The sequence below is a fragment of the Panthera leo genome, chromosome C2, assembly GCF_018350215.1.
Source record: "Panthera leo isolate Ple1 chromosome C2, P.leo_Ple1_pat1.1, whole genome shotgun sequence".
NCBI lineage: Eukaryota > Metazoa > Chordata > Mammalia > Carnivora > Felidae > Panthera > Panthera leo.
This window is the reverse complement of record NC_056687.1, coordinates 134,122,936-134,142,273: the sequence shown is the minus strand read 5'-3', so window position 1 is coordinate 134,142,273 and position 19,338 is coordinate 134,122,936. Positions and strand designations below refer to the sequence as shown.

The 19,338-nt window shown below is 38.5% G+C and overlaps 1 protein-coding gene and 1 pseudogene across 14 annotated transcripts in view; both read left to right on the top strand.

Annotated features, from left to right (window-relative positions):
• Positions 1 to 19,338, top strand: part of TBC1D5 (TBC1 domain family member 5) — a 537,979-nt gene that overhangs the window by 300,175 nt on the left and 218,466 nt on the right. For 12 of the 14 annotated variants that reach the window (XM_042955445.1, XM_042955444.1, XM_042955443.1 and 9 more), the window contains 2 exons: positions 4,027 to 4,062; positions 13,755 to 13,857. In XM_042955445.1, the coding sequence (XP_042811379.1) occupies positions 4,027 to 4,062; positions 13,755 to 13,857 (139 nt within the window). The remainder of the gene's footprint in view (positions 1 to 4,026; positions 4,063 to 13,754; positions 13,858 to 19,338) is intronic. The other 2 variants (XM_042955452.1, XM_042955456.1) reach the window with 1 other exon arrangement.
• LOC122230379 lies at positions 6,623 to 9,213 on the top strand (annotated as a pseudogene).

Below are 19,338 nucleotides of genomic sequence, written 5' to 3'. Positions count from 1 at the left end.
ATGTCACTGTATTAAAATATTATCTCCTCTTCAACTAGTTTTAATATTCCTTTATTCTACTAACCCTTTTTTGCCTCAAAGCGTTTTGTATTCATTTCAATTAATTGTTCCTTATCTCAACCTAATGAGGTTGTTACTGTTCTCATTTTTATTACTGAAAAAACTGATAATCAAAAGGTAAATCAAGAAGCTTCCAATTTACAGCGTTTCTAATTCAGAGCTTGAATCGTCCATTCTGAACCAATTTTGCCATGCTTCAAAGGCTGTAACATTGAATGAAATACAGTATTATTTAAAATGATGGGAAATATTGAATTCAGAATAAAATATCCCTTCTGCATTAGATGCCAAAGAAGTCTGTTATTTGGTCTATCAAGGTCTATTCTGAAAGTGTATTTGTAGTGTATATAATATCGTTTTCAAGTTAACATATTTATAAGCTATTGCCAAATAGTATCATTTCTTCTTCGGCTGCTTTCTTCCTTTCTCTTGAATTAAAAGATTAAAATTCTTTAACTATCACCGCTATAATTTTGAGTGTATTTAAAGTTTATCTGATTGCCTGTTGGATATAGTAGTGAGCATCTTCAAGTTTTGGTCTTTTATGTTGCCGGTTACTGTAGGGTTACTGCAATAGCACCTCAGGCAGTTAGACTCAGCACTTCATTACATTCTCCACGATATGGTTAGATCTTCAAGAATTCAACTTTCTTGGGGCGCCTGGGTGGCTCAGTCAGTGAAGCATCTGACTTTGGCTCAGGTCAGGATCTCTCCATTCCTGAGTTTGAGCCCTGCATTGGGCTCTGTGCTGTCAGCTCCTAGCCTGGAGCCTGTTTCAGATTCTGTATCTCCCTCTCTCTCTCTTCCCCTCCCCGACTTGTGTCTGTCTCTCACTCTCAAAAATAAACATTAAAGAAAAATTTAGAAAAAAATTTTTTCTAATTTAAAAAAGAATTCGACTTTCACATTTTAGTACTTCCTTTTGGTTATAGTTTATGTATGGATCAAGCTTTAGACGCAAATGTATATAAGTAGACTTTATCCTCTCAGTATTTTTTATGTTGTAATTTAATATTTTGCGGATTCATCCATAATTGCTAAAATTCCCTTTTTAAAACTGTAGACATGTGGTGTCCACTTTGGTAGCCACCAGGCACATGCAGCTATATAAATTTAAATTAAGTGAAATTAAAACTTAAATCTTCATACACAATAGTCGTATTTCAAGTACTGATGGCTGTTGGATGTGACAACACAGATGTAGAACATTTCTGCCATAAAAAGTTTTACTGGACGGTGTTGCATAGCTAATTCATTGCTACATATTTGTGTATGATAGGAATGTCTGCATTTTATTTTTTATTCATGGTGAATTTTTAGACATGGTCTCTGTTAAATACTTTTATTTCCTTCCTCTGCCATTAGGAGTACCTCCATGAATTTTTACCATACACAAGTCTCATCTGAATTTTTGGTTGAATTTACTTATCACCTTACATTGTAGTGGGCAGCTTGAAATTAGACTACTCGAAAATTGTTCCTATATTAACGACACACAGAAGTGATTTTACAAAGTGAATTTGTTGGTTTTTAAATTTTTTCTTAAAGACCATCTTCTCCAAAGTTCCCATTTTGAGAAAAATAACTGCCAGTCCTCTGGTCTGACATTGATCACTGCACGTTACAAAGTTAAGATTCCTAAATGCTGGTCTCTTTTATACAGTTTCCTCTAAGCCCATTTTTTACTTAAATAAAAAAAAAAAAAAAATTCCTTAGGGGAATGAAGATCTTACAAGCAGTTTCAGAGCAGAATTGATTTTGGTTTGTGTTAATGCAGACAATCTGCCCAGTGTTAAAATGTTAAAGAGAAAAAAAAAAAAAAAAAAACACAAGCTGCCATATTCGTGTGATCACACCAAAATAGCAGCTTGTATTTATATTTTCAGTCTCCTCGAGGTGGACTGCAGGCACACATGAATGAGTGGATGTAGTTGGTGTTGTGTTGTGATTTTATTTAATGCAGGCAAAGTACATGCTTGTGCATGCACGACCAGCCCTCACATATGCACTTGTTCACAGCCGGGGAAGTGGAAACTACAACACAAGCCGCTCTCTAAGAGTTGTCGGCAACCTGTGTGTGTGTTTCTTAAATATTAAAGAGGGGAAAAACAGATTTTCAGGAATACGAGAAACCATTCTCCTTGTCAAATGGCCTGTAGTCCTGCCTCATTTGACAACATTTAAGGTAAAAACAAAATATTTTATTGTTATTATAGTTGCATATACATATTTAGAAGTCTGTGTTTTCCTTTACCGCTCCTGTTTTTAACATGTATCTTTCCCATTTCTGTTTCATTTAGGCGTGCAGATTCTTACCACACATTTATTCTAATTTATGGGATTTTTTTTTTTTTAATTTGAAAACAATTCTTTAGTACTTGAGTGAAAACGTTAGATGTATTTGCTGCAGGTCGCACCATCATCGTGCTTTGGTCAGCATCCTGATGCCCCTAACCTTTGGACTCCGGGAGCAGTGCTACATGCAGCAGCAGTTACAGATCTAGCACCACGGGCTCTTGACCACAAACGGTTTTGCTTTTGAGGTCCTCCTTGTCTTACATTGAGCCAGTTTTTTCAGCACTGTCTGTGGTTGTGGGTCCACATACTAATCGTCAGAGGGTTCAGAAGTCAAGTCTGGTGGGTGGTCAAGAAATAGTTCATCCTAAAATATTCCTACTAGGCACAACCTGTTTAGTAAGCGTAACGTAATCTTTTCAGAACTTAAATGCGGGTTCAGAATTGAAGCTCCATTGGTACTTTAGGGGTAGATGCTTTGAATTGCTTTAAAATGTTTTAATTATTGAAAAGCTGCAAAATCAAGTCTGTATTTTCAGTTGTGACAGACTCTTACATGTAAAGTGCACACATCGATCCACCTGTATATTTTTTTCCTAATTTTTCACCTTTATGGTATAAGTAGAAAGTTCTTTGTTTTTGTTTTTTTGAGGCAGGGAGGCAGTGAGGTAGAGGGCTTGCTATGTAACTCAGAGCACTGGAGAACTAGACAGAAACTGTGATGAAAATGTCTATTTAGATAGTGACACCTACCATCTCCTGAAACTCCAGCCCTACTCGCCTTTTCCCCACTATGCGTTCTTTCATATTTCCTGTCCTCTAACCCTTCTGCTTCATCATCTCAGTTGTGTGGTGATTTCAAATCCCTACCTTCCATCTAAGACTCTCAGAGATTTTCTGCTATCCTCTTGGGCTGGATTCTGCCTGTTGTCATCACAACAGATTTCTACCTTCCCCCCCCCCCTTTCCTTTTTAAAATCAGTGTTCACCTTCAGTTTATGGCCTGTGAAAACTTTACGTTGCTCTTGTCTTTATTAATTGCAGAAACAATGACACAACTCTGGCCCGACCTTTCTTAGGCTTCACCTTCCCACCTCCAGTCCCTGAGTCCATAGATTTCATTTTTTATCTTTCATTGGCTTGTTTATAGGTTTGTGGGTTCAGTAACTCATTCAACAAATACTACTTGGGAAATTACTGTGTCCTAGCTGCTGTCCTAGGAGTTGAAGGCCCTGATAAAGAAAATAATGCCTGTTTTGTTCTTTTACCGGTCATGTACATTTCATTGTAATTATCTTTCTTTAAAAATATCTGTCAGATGTCTATTATCTGTACTAGATTTTCTTGAGTGCTTAGTTCTTATGCTTTGTATCTTATATTTTGTATGTTTCTTGAGTGCTTCGTTCTTATGCTTTGTATCTGGCTCTCATAATAGGCATTTGTGTTATTGGTAGTCCCCTAATTAAATCTTTTTATTTTGCAAATCTGGAAAGTTGAAACTAAGAAAAAATAGGACTTAGGAAAGTATAATTTGTTAATGGCCAAAATGGAAATAATACCTAGGACTCCTAGTCTTTCCATACCTCTGTAATATTTTATGTTAATGTTGTTTGCCTAGACTTAACACTTTCTCAATTCAAGAAACATTAAGTGAATACCTTTTATATGCAGAGCACTCTGTGGAGCGAACAGGAGATGGAAACATAGGTGAGTTATTATAAATCCTCCTCAGAAAGAGGTGGAGATTAAATCAATGCAGTTTGTACCCTCTGGGCGTATATACTCTAATGCAGAGTTCCTCAAGGCTGGGAGCACTGACCTTCTGGGCCAATTCTTTGTTGTGAGAGGCACTCATGCATGGTGTGGGACGTGCAGCACCATCCCTGACCTCTCACTGCTGAAGGCTCTGTAAGGCCTGGTGTTAAATCTTTATAGGGCCTCAGCATGTCCTGTCTCACAGAAGGGTTCTCTGAGGCACCACTTTAGAGCTTTCTGAGTTCTTAACAAAAGATTTTACACTGACTCCCTCGGTTTCATCTTTAGACCTTTTTTTTTTTTGTTTTTAAACTGTGTTTTAGATTTGATCTTTGCCCAGAAGCACTTTCTTAATGTTAGCATTATTTGCTGGATAAAGAGGCTGAGAATAAGAAGTTTTATTTTCAAACCCAGCAAGTCCTAGAACCTTTATGTTTAGCAATTCTTTCTTTTGCTTCTCTCCTCTTTCATTCTACCACAAGCAACAAATATAAATCAAACAGCACCTTCAACACTCTGCCTGGATAGCTCCTTAGCTAGGTTACCCAGTTTATGTGGTACATTTTCAATTTTCCATATAACTAGAGGCTGCCGTGTTGCTGCTACATAATAAGGAACCTTCTTCCTCCATTTTTCCTATAATTTTTTCCTTACTTTCATTTAAGCTTCACTGGAAGGCTCCTCATGGGCTCTCTTTTGCTAGCAGCCTTTTTCACAACCTTTAGTCTTTCACTGGTGCTATATCCAAAGTCCTTCCAGCTTCTGTCCAATCCCATAGACACTCCTACTATGTATTTTATAGTTTTTTAATAACATCCCAGAATCAGGTATCAAAACCTATATTGGTTATCAATTGCTGCATAATATGTCAACCAAAACCTAGTGACTTGAAACGATGATCATTTATTTCATAGTTGCTGCACGTAAGCAATTTAGAACAGCTTAGCCAGAAGGTTCTGGGTTGGGAGTCTCATGAGTTTGCAGCCAGATATCAAGTGGAGCTGCAGCCATCTGAAGGCTTGACTAAGGCTGGGGGATCCATATTGGTTCCTCTCCATGTGGATCTTTCCATGAGACTGCTTAAGTGTCTTTCTCCAGAGAAGACTTCTCCCAGAGCAAGCAATCCACGAAGGAGGATGTTCTAAAGAATTTGCAGATGTCTTTTTAAAGCCATTGCACTCCACGGGTAGCTTCCCAGGCCTTCTGGATGGCCTTTTTCCTCCTATCCACATGGAAGAGGAAATGTGCATGGGGCCTGACTGAAGCGGACGTGACGGTTGAATTTTGTGGTCAGTCATACATCATTTCCACTCTCCTTTCATTGGTTAGCACTCAGTCACATGTCTACAGCTAAACTGAGAAAGAAGCTGGGAAATTAAATCCAGCTGTGTGCCTGGAAAGACGAGAAAGCAGATTTGGTTGAGTAAGGAAAGTGGTGCAATCATCAACCAAAACACGGAGCACAGGAAGAAAAAGTATGCCTGCTTTCATTCTGTGTGAAATTGCTCCTCTTCATGGTTTTTGCTTGATTTTCCACTTTTTCTCTAATAAAACAATAAACCAGAAGAAGGTATTATCGTTATTTTGGTGTTTAATAGTATTCGAGGGAGTTTCCATCAGCTCATTTTAAATTTTGGATGAATGCTTGTTTTGAAATTTTGTTCTTGAAGTATGGGCATAACACCAGTTATTGTTCCTTCAAGTCCTTCTGTGCTTCTCTGTCCTACTGCATGATTATAAACCTTCACCAAGGGCTTTATTTTTTCCCCTGGGGCATCTTATTGAATACTTGCATCTTCAGTAATTCATCTGGGCCCAATGCTTTGTCTGTTTTAATACTTCTAATTACCTAATTATGTACTATAATGCGGTGACAAAGCCCTTTATCATTTCACTCTTTTCTTAACCCTTTTTTTGCTTAGAAAATACATATATTTTTTTGTCTTTTTGTTGTCTGAGGAACTCTTCATTATAGATTGCCCAGAAACTTGCCTGGCTTCTCTTTATTGTTTCTGTGTAGTATGACAGACAATTGATTGCCCTGTTGAGTGTCTTTCTACTTATCTTACATCAGCCACCTGGGTTCCTGGTTATTGGGGCTTGAAAGCTGGTGTGTAGCTGTTCCTCCTCCCTCACTTGATTCCTTCCCATATACTGCAGTCACATGAGAAGATACCCAAAAGGCATGTAGAATAGTCTGGTTGCTGTAAGTTACTTTTGTGACAGAATTAGTGACTTTTCTGTCATTCATGGATCTTAGATGTCCACAACAAGTATCCACAAACTAATGTAATGGGAGTCAACAGGATTTTTCAAAATTTTGCTGACCTTACTTGATTGAGGATCAGTAAGTATTGATGAAGGGAAATTTTTCATTATATATGGGTTTTACGTAATAAAGGAGGATAAAATGATAGAATTATAGTTTCACTATTTACAATCTCTAATGAATTAATAGGTCTAGGCAATGATCACCAATGGTTGCTAGCATCATAAAAAGAAATAAGCCGATATGTGCATCCTGATGGAGGTACGCAGTACAAGCAGTACGAGAGATCTATTGCTGCATCGTAAACCACCCCGAAGCTTAAAACAACAGCACTTACTTTGTTGATGAATCTAGTACGTGGGCAGGGCTGAGCCGGAGCGTTTGACTCTGTTCCACATGGTGTTGGCCAGACCTGCTTAAAAGTTAGGGGCTGGAATCGTTCGAAGGCTTGTTCACTCCCCTGTTTGGCTATTGAAGTTGGCTCTCAGGGGAGGCCTTCTCTGCAGCTGTGACCAGAACACCTCCACAAGGCCCTCCCACGTAGCTACTTGACTTAGGAGCAGCATGGTGTCTGAGTTCCAAGGATAGGTCCAGACAGAGAGCCAGACAGAAGTTGTGTGACAGCATCACTTTGTGAGAAGCTAGTCACTAGGGTCAGTACATATTCAAATGGAGAAGAGTTCGATTCCTCCACCTTTTCATAAGAGAAGTGTCAAAAAATTTGTTAACATGTATGAAAACCATCAATACCACCCATGAAGAATTTTGTTGAAAATTGAACTTGAATTTGATGAAGTCTGTAGACCTAACTACCAGTTTATAAGATATATAGGAGGAGGAGGAGACGTGTTAAATAACAAGATAGAGGAACAATAAGTAAAATTCAGAATGTGGGAAGTTTCTACAGGATAAGTAACCTGGCTTCTTTAACAAACACATTGGAGAGAGAGAGACAGGCAGTGGAGGGGGGGGGGGGGAGGGGAATAAATCTATAAAGTAAAAAAAATCTAAAGAGATACATCAACAAATTGTAGTGTGTGGACATTTCTTGGATTGTGACTTTGAACAAACTGAAAAAAATTAGGGAAATTTGCACATTGCCTGGATATTTGATTTAATTAATGGATTATTACTTTTATGAGTTGTGGTATCAGAATGGTATGTGGTTATGTGTTTAGAAAGCCCTTGTCTTTTAGAGATACATACTGTGGTATTTATAGATGTGGCATCTCAGATTTGTTTCAAAATGCGGAATTGAGGGAGGAATATATATGAAACAAGAATTGATTGGCAATGAAACTGAGTGATGGATATATCGAGTCTACTGTGGTCTGTTCTCTAGAAATGTTTGAGTTTTCTATAATAAAAGGTCTTTTAAGTCTTATAGTGAAAACTAGAGTGCCTACAAATTTTGGGTTATTTCAAAATGCAGAACAAAACACACTCACCAAAGTTTTATATCTCTTGGTATTAATTTTCAGTATGTAAAATTTGTCTGATTATAAGTTCCTTTACACATCTTGAGAGAGAAACTGCTTTATTTTAAATTTGATCACTTAAGTTAGAACTGAAATACTTTTTTTCATCAAGAAAACTCTTAGAGTCCCTTAGAGACCCCTCATTTCTCAGGCCCCTGGCTTGGGGTGTCCCCGTTCCCCTCGGTGGGACACCTGGCTCCCATCTTGGCCTTCCCTCCCTGGCTAGGGGGTGGAGGCGATGGGCCTGGGACGGCCAAGCCTGGCCGGGTTGACCCTTGGACCTTGCAGAGCTTCCAAGGCCCTCCTGGTGATTCAGGAATCCTGGGTGTTGGTCCAGGCTCTGAGGTGTGAGGGATTGATTCCTCCATGCCCCGCCCCACCATTTGAGTTCTGGGTAGGATGGCTACTATGGGCATCAGGTTGGAGTGGGGCTTGTGCCCCCGTGCCCCAAGGTGGCCTAGAGACCTCCCAGGTGGAGGGCGAGTGGGGAGCTGGGGTGGAGAGAAACTCCAGTGGCGGGGGGGCCTCCCCCAGCCCTGCGCTGCCCCACCTGGGGCTGTGAAGCCAGAAAAGGAGAAGCTGGAGTAAAACCCTGAAGAATCCCAGGACATCAGAGCTCTGCAGAAAGACCTGTAATGATTCGCCAAGCTCCTGAAACAGAAGAGGATCGCTCCGGGATGTATTTAGGCCGATGTGGGGCTCACCCTGAGGGCTCTCTTTGGGAAGGTGTTTAGCCAAATGACCGTCTGTTGTTTTGAGGCTCTGCAGCTCAGTTTTAAGAACTTGTAATCCGTGTCCTGTGCTGCAGAAGTAGGAGGACGAAGCTGACAATCATGAAAATCTGCAGGAGATAGGCAGAGCAGAGGCCCTTGTGCAGGCTCCAAAGAGTAAGTGAACAAGTATGAAGAACTGAGGGACAGTCAACCTGGAGGACGTGCTCCTGCAGTTCCCGAAACCCACCCTGCGGCAGATGAGCCACACAGCCCAGCAGCTTGAGCTGGAGAGGGATGTGCTCCGAGTGTGTTTCTGCAACCCTCGCCAGAAGGGCAAACGACCAAGCAGTGACTGTTCGCTGGGAGAAGATCCTGAGGCTGCCGGGTCCCCTTTCTCAGGGGCACCGGCATGCTTTCTTCTGGCACCAGGGCCACATTTTGGTACCCCAGGCTACAGGGGCCCTCACTTCACTACCCTGTACTCCTCATTTCCTTTCCCTCTGTGTCTGTCACCACCCTGGGCTCTCCCATGCATTCAAACTGTGGTGCCTGCCCTTCCCAGAAATGGGGGTGGGGCTGGGGGACTAGGAAGATAACCCGGGGTTTGTACCAGGGCTTTGGGATTACATTCTACATTCACTGAGAATGGATTTGGGAACACAAAGGGTGTGTGGGTAGAGGGTTTGGGGGGGAACTGGTTGGAGGGAAGGTAAAGTTCAAGGATGCTCTTGTTTTTAATCCTCACATCACTCATCACTTTGTTCTTTTTTTTTTTTTTAACATTTATATATTTTTGAGACACAGAGTGAGACAGAGCACAGGAGGGGCGGGGGTGTGGGGTCGGTACACAGAACCCAAAGCAGGCTCCAGGCTCTGAACTGTCAGCACAGAGCCCGACGTGGGGCTCGAACTCACCGACCGTGAGATCGTGACCTGAGCCGAAGTCAGATGCTTAAACTGACTGAGCCACCCAGGCACCCCTCTCATCACTTTGTTTTTAAAGAAGTCTGGGATACAGTTAAAAAAAAAATTTTTTTTTTTAGGCAATATTGTCTAAATTTCATCATGGAATATGTTACTATGACTTTCTCTTTGGTTTTATCTATACCAGAGTTCCACTCTCACTTATTTCTATTTCCTTCCCATTTCCTGGCCAGATTTGGAAATTACTTCTCTTGGACTTCCATTTTCTGATAATAACATAACTTATCCTCAGTCCCTATTTAGTGTGAATTTTTTTCCCTTTTATTTGCTTATCAGATATTTGGCTTGAACTAATCTATAAACTTCTACGGTTTTAATTCTTTTTTTTTTTTTTAATGTTTATTTATTTTAGAGACAGAGAGACAGAGCACAAGCAGGGTCAGGGCAGAGCGAGAGGGAGACAGAATCTGAAACAGGCTCCAGGCTCTGAGCTGTCAGCGCAGAGCCTGATGCGGGGCTTGAACTCAAGAACCGCGAGATCATGAGCTGAGCCGAAGCCGGACGCTCAACTTACTGAGCCACCCAGGCGCCCCTACAGTTTTAATTCTTAAGTTGTTTTTTCTACCTCATCTTTACTGAAGTTACTAACATTTCCTTTTTTTTTTTTTTTCCCCATGATAAAAGGCCCACCTTGAGCCTGTATTCTGTGATTTTTATTATTGTTTCAAAAGTAAATTTGCCTTTCCAATGATATTTGGGTTAGAATGGTATTCAAGTTGCTTTCCTATCCTGATCAACACCAGGTGGCATGGGGTAAAAGAAAGCATAGAAGTGTAATGAATGGCAGAGAAGCTATTTTGAAACGGTTTTAAACCATATCATCAAAAACTGATTATTACTATTCCTAGAAAAGCTACTCACTGTACTTTTCTCCCTCTTATTTCTGATTCCTATAGATGGTATGTTATGTCTTCTGGTTTGAAGCCTGACAATAAAACAATCAAATATTTGTTGTGGGAGATATATTACTATTCAGGTGTATTCATCAGCCTTTTGAGCTAGGTTCTTCTTGGTAACTCTGAACTCATGGAATTTTACCTAAATATGTTTATCTGGCCTATTTATAATTGATGAGTGAAGCGGATGGAAAGTACTGCTCCCCTAACTACCCAGTAATGTGGGGGCAGGTATTAATCATGGTGTCTCAGAATCCTTACCTGTGACCTTCTGAGTTAGACTAGATAATCTCCAAAGACTTATTGAGCTTAAATCTTCTCTGAATAGAAGTTCTTTTTCGAACTTCTTAAATAGCATAAAATTTTATATCTTTTAAAAAACTTTTCTGTATCTCTCTACGTTACTTATTTGGTGCTATGAAACCATCAGAATCTAGAGAACAAGTCACACTTTTCTGAAAAAGAGGGTATCGCGAAACTTCATAAATTGGCACTTTAGGATTGTAGATCGTGTGCTGTTGCGTAGATAGGCTGTGTCTGCCTAATACACATTTTTAGTTGATTGGGTATTTGCTAAAAGTGGGTAATTTAAATTATCTACCTGCAATTTAATTCTTGTAGCTCTCTTGTTTTTAATCTTGCAAGTGGTTAGTATGCATTTAAATGAAACTATGAATCGGTATGTAATATAATTTACATTTTTAGTAGTTAGGTATTAAACTCTTACTATATAGTTCATAGGTATTTGTTACAAAGTGAGTTTTTAGTACTTTCTTGCAAAATCACTTCAGATTGCATCAGCTACACAGAATGTGGTTGTGCCATTGTGTATGGTAAATTTCCAAAGATGAGTTAAGGGAGGGGACATGCAAAATCGGGAAGCCATATGATCTAAATCACGGGGCAGGAAGCCTACTTTGAAGACATGGCTGGGATGGTAACTAGGCTTACTGTGGTGATCATTTCACAGTATGTATAAATACTGTATGATTATGTTTTACACCTGAAACTAATACAATGTTGTATGTCAATTATACCTCAAATTAAAAAACAAAGACAGGGCAGATTTAAGTCCTCTAATGAGGAAGAAGGGGAAATAATTTCACTTCTCAGAAGGATTAATCTGTTCTTACCTTAGTGACTTAAGTTTTCCCAAGAAATTTCTCTTTAGCAATTTATTTTAACTACTTACATGTCTTTCATCCTGATGACTTTAATTTGGGATATTTGACTTCTGTCCCACAGAAGTCATTTAAAAAGTGCTTGTGTTTCTTTCCTACATCAGTGCATTTGACACCTTTCTGGAACCCCTGTGGCTTTTATGAAACAACATTCTTGCCCTGAATCTACTTTCAGGTTAAGTTTTCTCTTCTTTCGGAGCTAAGGTCACTTGCACCTAGTCACACTTCCTTGCCCGAGTAGGCACTGTCCAGAGGGGTCATCAAATTCAGATTTAGGCAGGGATGTAAGGAAATCTTGCTCCCCCCCATGGGTTTGTTTTATTACTGGCATCTAAAATAGAGGCTTCCTTTCTGCAAGAAAGAAAACCAAATATATGTGTCTGGGGACAATTGCACATCAAAGGGAATTTCAAGCAAAAGTCACACAAACGGATGAAGATAAGACAGGCTTTAATTTATTATAAAAACTAGGACCGAAAATGAGATGCTTCACAAACCACTAGTGGAGTTAACCCAGGAACCCAGCCTGGACTGGGGAGAAAGTTGTAACTCTCACAGGGAGACAGAAAAGGATCAGGATGAAGCATAAAACAGCTGAAGTCTCCTGGAAAAGGCAGTAAGCCATTATAATATGAAGTAAAACAACCAGTTCTGCTCTTTAGAGGAGGCATTAAGGAGTATTTTTCTGTCTTGATGATGCCCTGTGCCTCCATATCTTGGGTACTCTTCCTCTTCAGCCTCTCTCCTGTCCCTCTTCTGCTCTAGTTCCAAAGCCACCTAATTCACTTCTTTATCACCTGAAGTACCAGTACTCAGAGACTAATGATCACCTCTATTCCTGCACATTTACTGCTTGCCAGGCACTGTTCCTGGTGCTTTAATGTTATCTCATCATGGTCACAAGATCAGCATTATTATTCCCACTTAATAGGTGAGGCAGTTAAGCAATCACTTACTCAAGATTATATACGTAGTAGTTATGCAACCTGAATTTGAATTTGAAGGCTTTTCTTCTCAGGTTTGTTATTTCTCCCCTTCACTTCATTATAATGCCCTCTTGTTCCTTCCTGTAATCTCTCCTCCTTCAAGGCTTGTTCCCACTTAAAGTTACTCAGATACTGTTTTCTTTGTTACTTAGATATTCAGAAATGTAGAGTCACTCGGTTGTTTGTCTTCGTTTGTAAATTCAGCATTCAGAGCTCTTTCCGGACCTGCCCACCTCTTCTGTCTTGTTGTCCTTCTCTCAGCTGGCAGTGCTTCATGGAAGTACTTTTCTTTCTCATTACTGATTACCATACTGTGCTGTACACGTGGAATACTCACTGCCTTGTGTGCCTTCATCTGTCCTTCTGATCTGCTTCTCTTTCCCACTGATAGTCCATCTTCCTCCTCTCCTACAAATCTTTGTTCAAATCTTTTGTGCTTGAACCTATTTGACTGTTAACTCCTAGGTGATGTAATTTCTTCCCTTATATATTCATTGTGTATTATTGCTACGTATTTGTTCTTTGGAGTGTGCGGTTGTATATTCTTTCATTAAAAACAACAGTGTAAGCTCCTTTCAAGGGGATACTGTGCCCTTTTCCTGTTTGACATTACCTCAGAGCACCTGGCAGAGGTTTTGATCCAGAGAACATTTAAACAATACTGACTGACTTGTTCCATTTGAAGTCTACATTTTAATCAGACAAAACTAACAGGGTGGTCATGTATAATAATTTAAATCCTGATATTTGCATTAAAAAAAAGATACTGATTTCTTCAAAAAGCTGATACATCCAAAATTACATTCTAGTCCTAAAAACCAAATGGGCCCAAACCCTAAATATCCAGGCTAGGATTCATTTTGCTTAAGAACTGTTGTATCCACTGTGTGAGGACTTGAAGCATATGGAGACATTTGAAATATTTAGGTGTTGAAAGGTATCGTTTCCCTCTGTATCATTTCTCATCCTTTGTTCCTTAACATTGTCAGTCTCACCAGTGGCGTAAGTTAGTTGCATGGCAAATACACACTTGTACTAACACATAAAGTAACCCTTGATGCCTCTTAGAGATGAGAGTTTGAGGGTATTTCTTGGAATTGTGCTAGTCAGTTTTAATCCTGTGTTTTCTTTCTTCAGGTTTCCTGAAATGCAGTTTTTCCAACAAGAAAATGTGAGAAAAATTCTTACAGATGTTCTTTTCTGTTATGCTAGAGAAAACGAGCAGTTGCTTTATAAACAGGTAATGAAAATATCGTACAGGTGGCATCCATTGACTCAAAATTTTCTATACAGCTTGACAAATGATAGAGCAATAATGTAGCCTTTATTGTATCCAAAGTTGTATCATAATAGTAAAGCAATCAGAGAGCTGCTTGTCAGCTGCATGGTGAGAAAAGTAAGCTCATTGAAGCACATATGCTTCTTCCTTATTATAAGACATTCTACCAAATTGTCTTCTGTAAGGCGTTCAATCTTTTCTTTCAACTTTTGGGAGTTTGTTTATAAACAGCACCTTTGAAGCCAATCTAGTAATAAAACTTTTCAGAATTGCATATATAAATAGTGTTTATAAATATGTGACCTGCCGTGTAAAAAATAATCAAGTGTCCTTCCACTCTTTAAAAGTTACTGGTAATACGACTTCAGAAAGTTCCTGTAAATTTTTGGAAATTTATGATACTCTTTGTTATCCAGGTATCTGATTCATCCCCCATTAGTAAAGGAAAGAAGATTGTTGGATTATGTTTTGCTCTCACTGAAATGTGAATTAGTTATTTAATATATAAAGAAGTATCTAGGGGGGCGCCTGGGGGGCGCAGTCGGTTAAGCGTCCGACTTCAGCCAGGTCACGATCTCGCGGTCTGTGAGTTCGAGCCCCGCGTCGGGCTCTGGGCTGATGGCTCGGAGCCTGGAGCCTGTTTCCGATTCTGTGTCTCCCTGTCTCTCTGCCCCTCCCCCGTTCATGCTCTGTCTCTCTCTGTCCCAAAAATAAATAAAAAACGTTGAAAAAAAAATTTAAAAAAAAAAAAAAAAAAAAAAAAAAAAGAAGTATCTAGGTTTGTACTTAAGCTGATGGTGTTCCAATAAAAATACACGAAGTTGGATATTTTTATGTATTCTCAAAATGTATAGTAAGTGGGAAGTCAAACCAAATTAATAAATTCCCTAGCAGTCAAAAGTTATGATGTATGTTCAACTGATAATCACTTAACTTTAGTGTAATAAAACAGAAAACACTGTATGATTAGAGCAATGTATCTATTTAAAAATTAAAAAAAAATTTTTTTTTAATGTTTATTTTTAAGAGGGAGAGACAGGGCACAAACAGGGGAGAGGCAGAGACAGAGGGAGACACAGAATCCGAAACAGGCTCCAGGCTCTGAGCTGTCAACACAGAGCTCGATGCGGGGCTCGAACCCACAAACCATGATGAGATCATGACCTGAGCCAGAGTCGGATGCCTAACTGACTGAGCCACCCAGGCGCCCCTAAATATTTTTTTTAAAATTTATTTATTTAAGTAGTCTCTACACCCAGCGTGGGGCTGGAATTCACAACAGCGAGATCAAGTGCTGCATGCTCTTCTGACTGAGCCTGTCAGGCTCCCCTAGAACAATGTATTTAATTTGAAATAAACTTGATCAGTTTAAAGATAATAAACTAAATCATATTACAATGGTCCTAAATAATGTATTTGTTGTTATATACATAGAAGACCCAAGGGAACTAATTTTATCTTGCTTTTAATGTTAGTAATATGCCTTTATATTAATTACATGGTGATAATCAGCTTTTAGAATGGGAAATGGAAAAAATATATCTCACTCATAATGGCAACCAAAACTTGAAAGTGTCTTGAAATAAATATAGCAATGTAGGTATAAAAGCTATATGAAGAAAATTATAATATTATTGAAGGATATAAAGCAGGGGTTGAATAAATAGAAAAGTGATAGCATGTTTGTGTATGAGAAGACATCAAATAAAATGAATATTACTTCTTCCCAAATTAATATATAAATATATTAGCATTCCAATTATAATCTAAGAGATAGATGAACTTTTTAAAAACCGGACACAGTTATTTTAAATTTAGTGCACAAAAGCTTTACAGTAATTAATGGAAATAATATAGTTTAGTGGTTAAGAGCATTGGGTGTGGGCTTATATCTGTTATTTGAATCTCAGTTCAACCAACCATTTACTAGCTACATAATCCTAGACATTTTACTTAAATTTTCTAAATCTTTGTTCTGTTAGCAGTAAGATGAGGGCAATGACAGTGTTGACTTTGTAGAGTTAAAAACACATAGTGCTCACTAAGGGTTCTTGTTTGTAGTTGGGGTGGTTATTACTACTACTGTCATTGTTAAATATGTTGGAGTTGCCACAGAATTTAGGGGAAGGGGAGAATGGTAAAGGCATTTGGCAAAGAATGGCAATTATTCTGTAAATATTCTGTGATCAAGCCAGTATAACAACAGTGTGGGAGTCAACAGAGATCAGTGGAATAAACTAAGAACAGGTCCAGTTACATATGGATTTTTTTTTTTTTAGTGTGTTTATTTAGAGAGAGAGAAAGCGAGTGGGAGAGAGGGAAGGGGACAGAGAGAGAGAGAGAGAGAGAGAGAGAGAGAATCCCAAGTAACCTCCATGCTGTCAGCACAGAGCCTGATGTGGGATACAAAGTTCAAAGACCAAAAACCAATCCACCAACCATCCAACCAACCAACCAACCAAAAAGGAGACTAGGAGAAAATAAGTATCAATGTAGGATTTTTGGAAGCAAATAACTGAAAATCTCATTCAGAATAACTTCAACTCTAAGGATGTTATTAACACACTTTGCAAGAAGTCTAGGGGCAAAATGGTTCTGCAGCATTAGTTCAGTAGTTCAGACGCCTCATCAATGATCCAGGTTTGTTTCTGTTTTTCTGTTCTCTCCTCATTGTGTTGGCTTTTGTCATCAAGTGTATCTCTTCATTGTGCCCTTTCTTCTTTCCAATATTTGAAAATACTGCACAGTAAAGGATTTGATGACAGTGAACCAAGTCATAATAAAATCATCCCAAGCTGTACATTTGTTTCTCATTTTTCTTTTCTTTAGTGGAAGAAAAAAGTCAACTAAGGAAGTGTAATAATGAAAACAAGTTCCACAGACAAGGAACAAAACATAATAACTGCACTCAGGCATTTATGATGTATGTGGCCCACTGCATTTGTAAGGAAAACTAAACAAGAATATGGAAGATCAGATTCTGGATAATTTAGACAAAATCAATCAATTACTGAATAAGAAAGTATTATTAACCTACTCTTGGGAGTCACTTAGTAAGATTTAATTACTCCCTGTACATGTTTAAAGTCCTATAGATTCTTTACATAGAAATAATACTTTGCTAAAGAAGGACTGAATATTTAGCCAGATCAAATTTAAGAAAAAAACCTTGAGTTTCATCACAAGCTGTTAAAGCTATTATTTTGTACTAGGTGACACCCCGTTTAACATCGACCATATTGTTAATAGTTATGGGATTTTATTGAATTAATGAGACTGTTATCATGTAGTAGAATGTCTTGCTGAGTTAATTGAAACTGCAGAGATTATATAAATGGTATTAATGAACTTTGACTGCCTGATGCCTCAGCTTTAATAAAGACTGCTTGGTGGGCTAAATGAACACAGGCAGATAAAAGAACAGGTTCAATTTTGTGAGCCTACAGGCTGTTGATGAAGAAAACTTCGTTACCTTTATGTTCAACTGGCATGAGTTTGGAGTGCAGTGACTACTAACGATCCAGCAGGGATAAAGACTTTAAGCAAGCAGAAATGCTGATGGTATAGATGAAAGCAAAATACACATTTTGGGAACCAATAAGTATACTAGACAATATATTGTGTTTTATTATGCTTTGTCAAATTAGAGCATATTGAATTTATGATCATTCTTTCTAAATAGTTCTCTTTTCCTTTAAAGATGCCTATACACTTGCCAGTTGCAATTATTAATCAGGTTTTACTAGTCTAGAATTAAGAGTAAAACCAACAATCTCTTCAAGTCTATTTGAGAAAATACCCCCAGTTTAGTTAGAAGTCAACAGTGAATTTGTAAAAGGTCGTCCTAATGATATTCAGGGAACTCTTAATTTCCATTATACAAAGAGCACCCTTATTGATTTGGTAGATGGTTTAATGTTCTCCTTTTTTTCATTTCTCATATTGTAGTTCAACTTTTACCAGTACATTGCTATATGGAGAGGTAGATATTTAATCAGCCAGTCACCATCCAGTGAATACCTTCTATGTGGTGAGCCTGTAGCAGGAGCTAGATTTTTGTATCTACACATGATATCATTTATCACAGTTTATAATTGTATAGTCATTTCTGTGCTTATTTTATTATTGTGTGTCTTGCTGTCTAGACTGCAAGCTCCATAATGGTTAGGAACTTGCCCACTTCATTTACATTTGTGTTCTCAGCATTATCATAGGTAGCTAATAATTAGTTAATTTTTAGAGAGAGGGAGAGAGAGAGAGAGCACGAGTAGGGGGCGGGCAGAGGAAGGGGAGAGAGAATCTTAAGCAGGCTCCACACCCAGCGTGGAGCTGGACTCAGGGCTCGATCTGATGACTCTGAGACCATGACCTGAGTCAAAATCAAGAGCCCAGTGCTCAACCAATGGGGACACCCAGGCACCCCTGTTTTTGAAATATGAATTTGGAAGATGAATGATGCATGAGCAAATAGAGACTCTGTATAGTGTCTCAGAAACCAGAAGGAAGAGAAAATTTAAAGAGGGTTGGAAGATGCATTTAGGCAAAAACTCATTCTTGTTAAACCAGCCATTAGTTAGAGAATACATTGAGAGGGAAAAGACCCAATCAGAAGATCAACCATCAGCAACAACAAAAACCTAGTGAGAAACTAAGCAGTTTTACCAACTTTTGGGCTAGAAAATGTGTTGTTCTTTAAAATACCTATTTTCTTCAAGTTAATGTTAATGCAATGCCAATAAAAATTGCAGTATTTTGTTTAGCATTTTATTTAAATGATACTTCAGCTTACCTTCTAATTAGAATAGACAAGATAATTTTGAGAAAAAGAATAGAAAATATGGCAGACTAGAATATTTTGCAGCTCAAGTCATTAAAATAGTAAAGTTCTTGTCAATAATGAACAAACCAATGGAATGCCAGTAAAAGCTGAGAAAAAACAAGCTCTAGCAATTCAGTGTATGGTAAAGATGACATTTCAAAACTCTTGGGAGAAGATGGGTTATTCAAGAATTAGTTGAACTCTTGCAGAGAAAAATACCGATTTATTCTTCAGGGCAAAAATAAATACCGGATGGGTAAAGAATTAGCTGTGAAAAAGAACACTACATACTCACCTAACCTCGATATAAGGAAGGTCTTCTTAGGCATGGAAGCAAAACAAGAAGCCATGAAGGATGATGTCTTGATTTGACAGTTTTAAAGAATACAGCTTCACTGTGACATAAGATATCATCAAGATTAGAAGACAAATGATGAATGTGGACAAGCATATGTAACAAAATGACTACAGGTTCCTATCCTGAGTTGGTGAAGAACTATAACAAATCAGGAAAAAGGAAACACTTCATTAGGAGAAAATGGGCAATTCATTAAATAAAAATGGTCAATAAAATTTTTGTCAGTCTCACTAGCATTTAAGTAAGGTAAACCATTTGACTATGA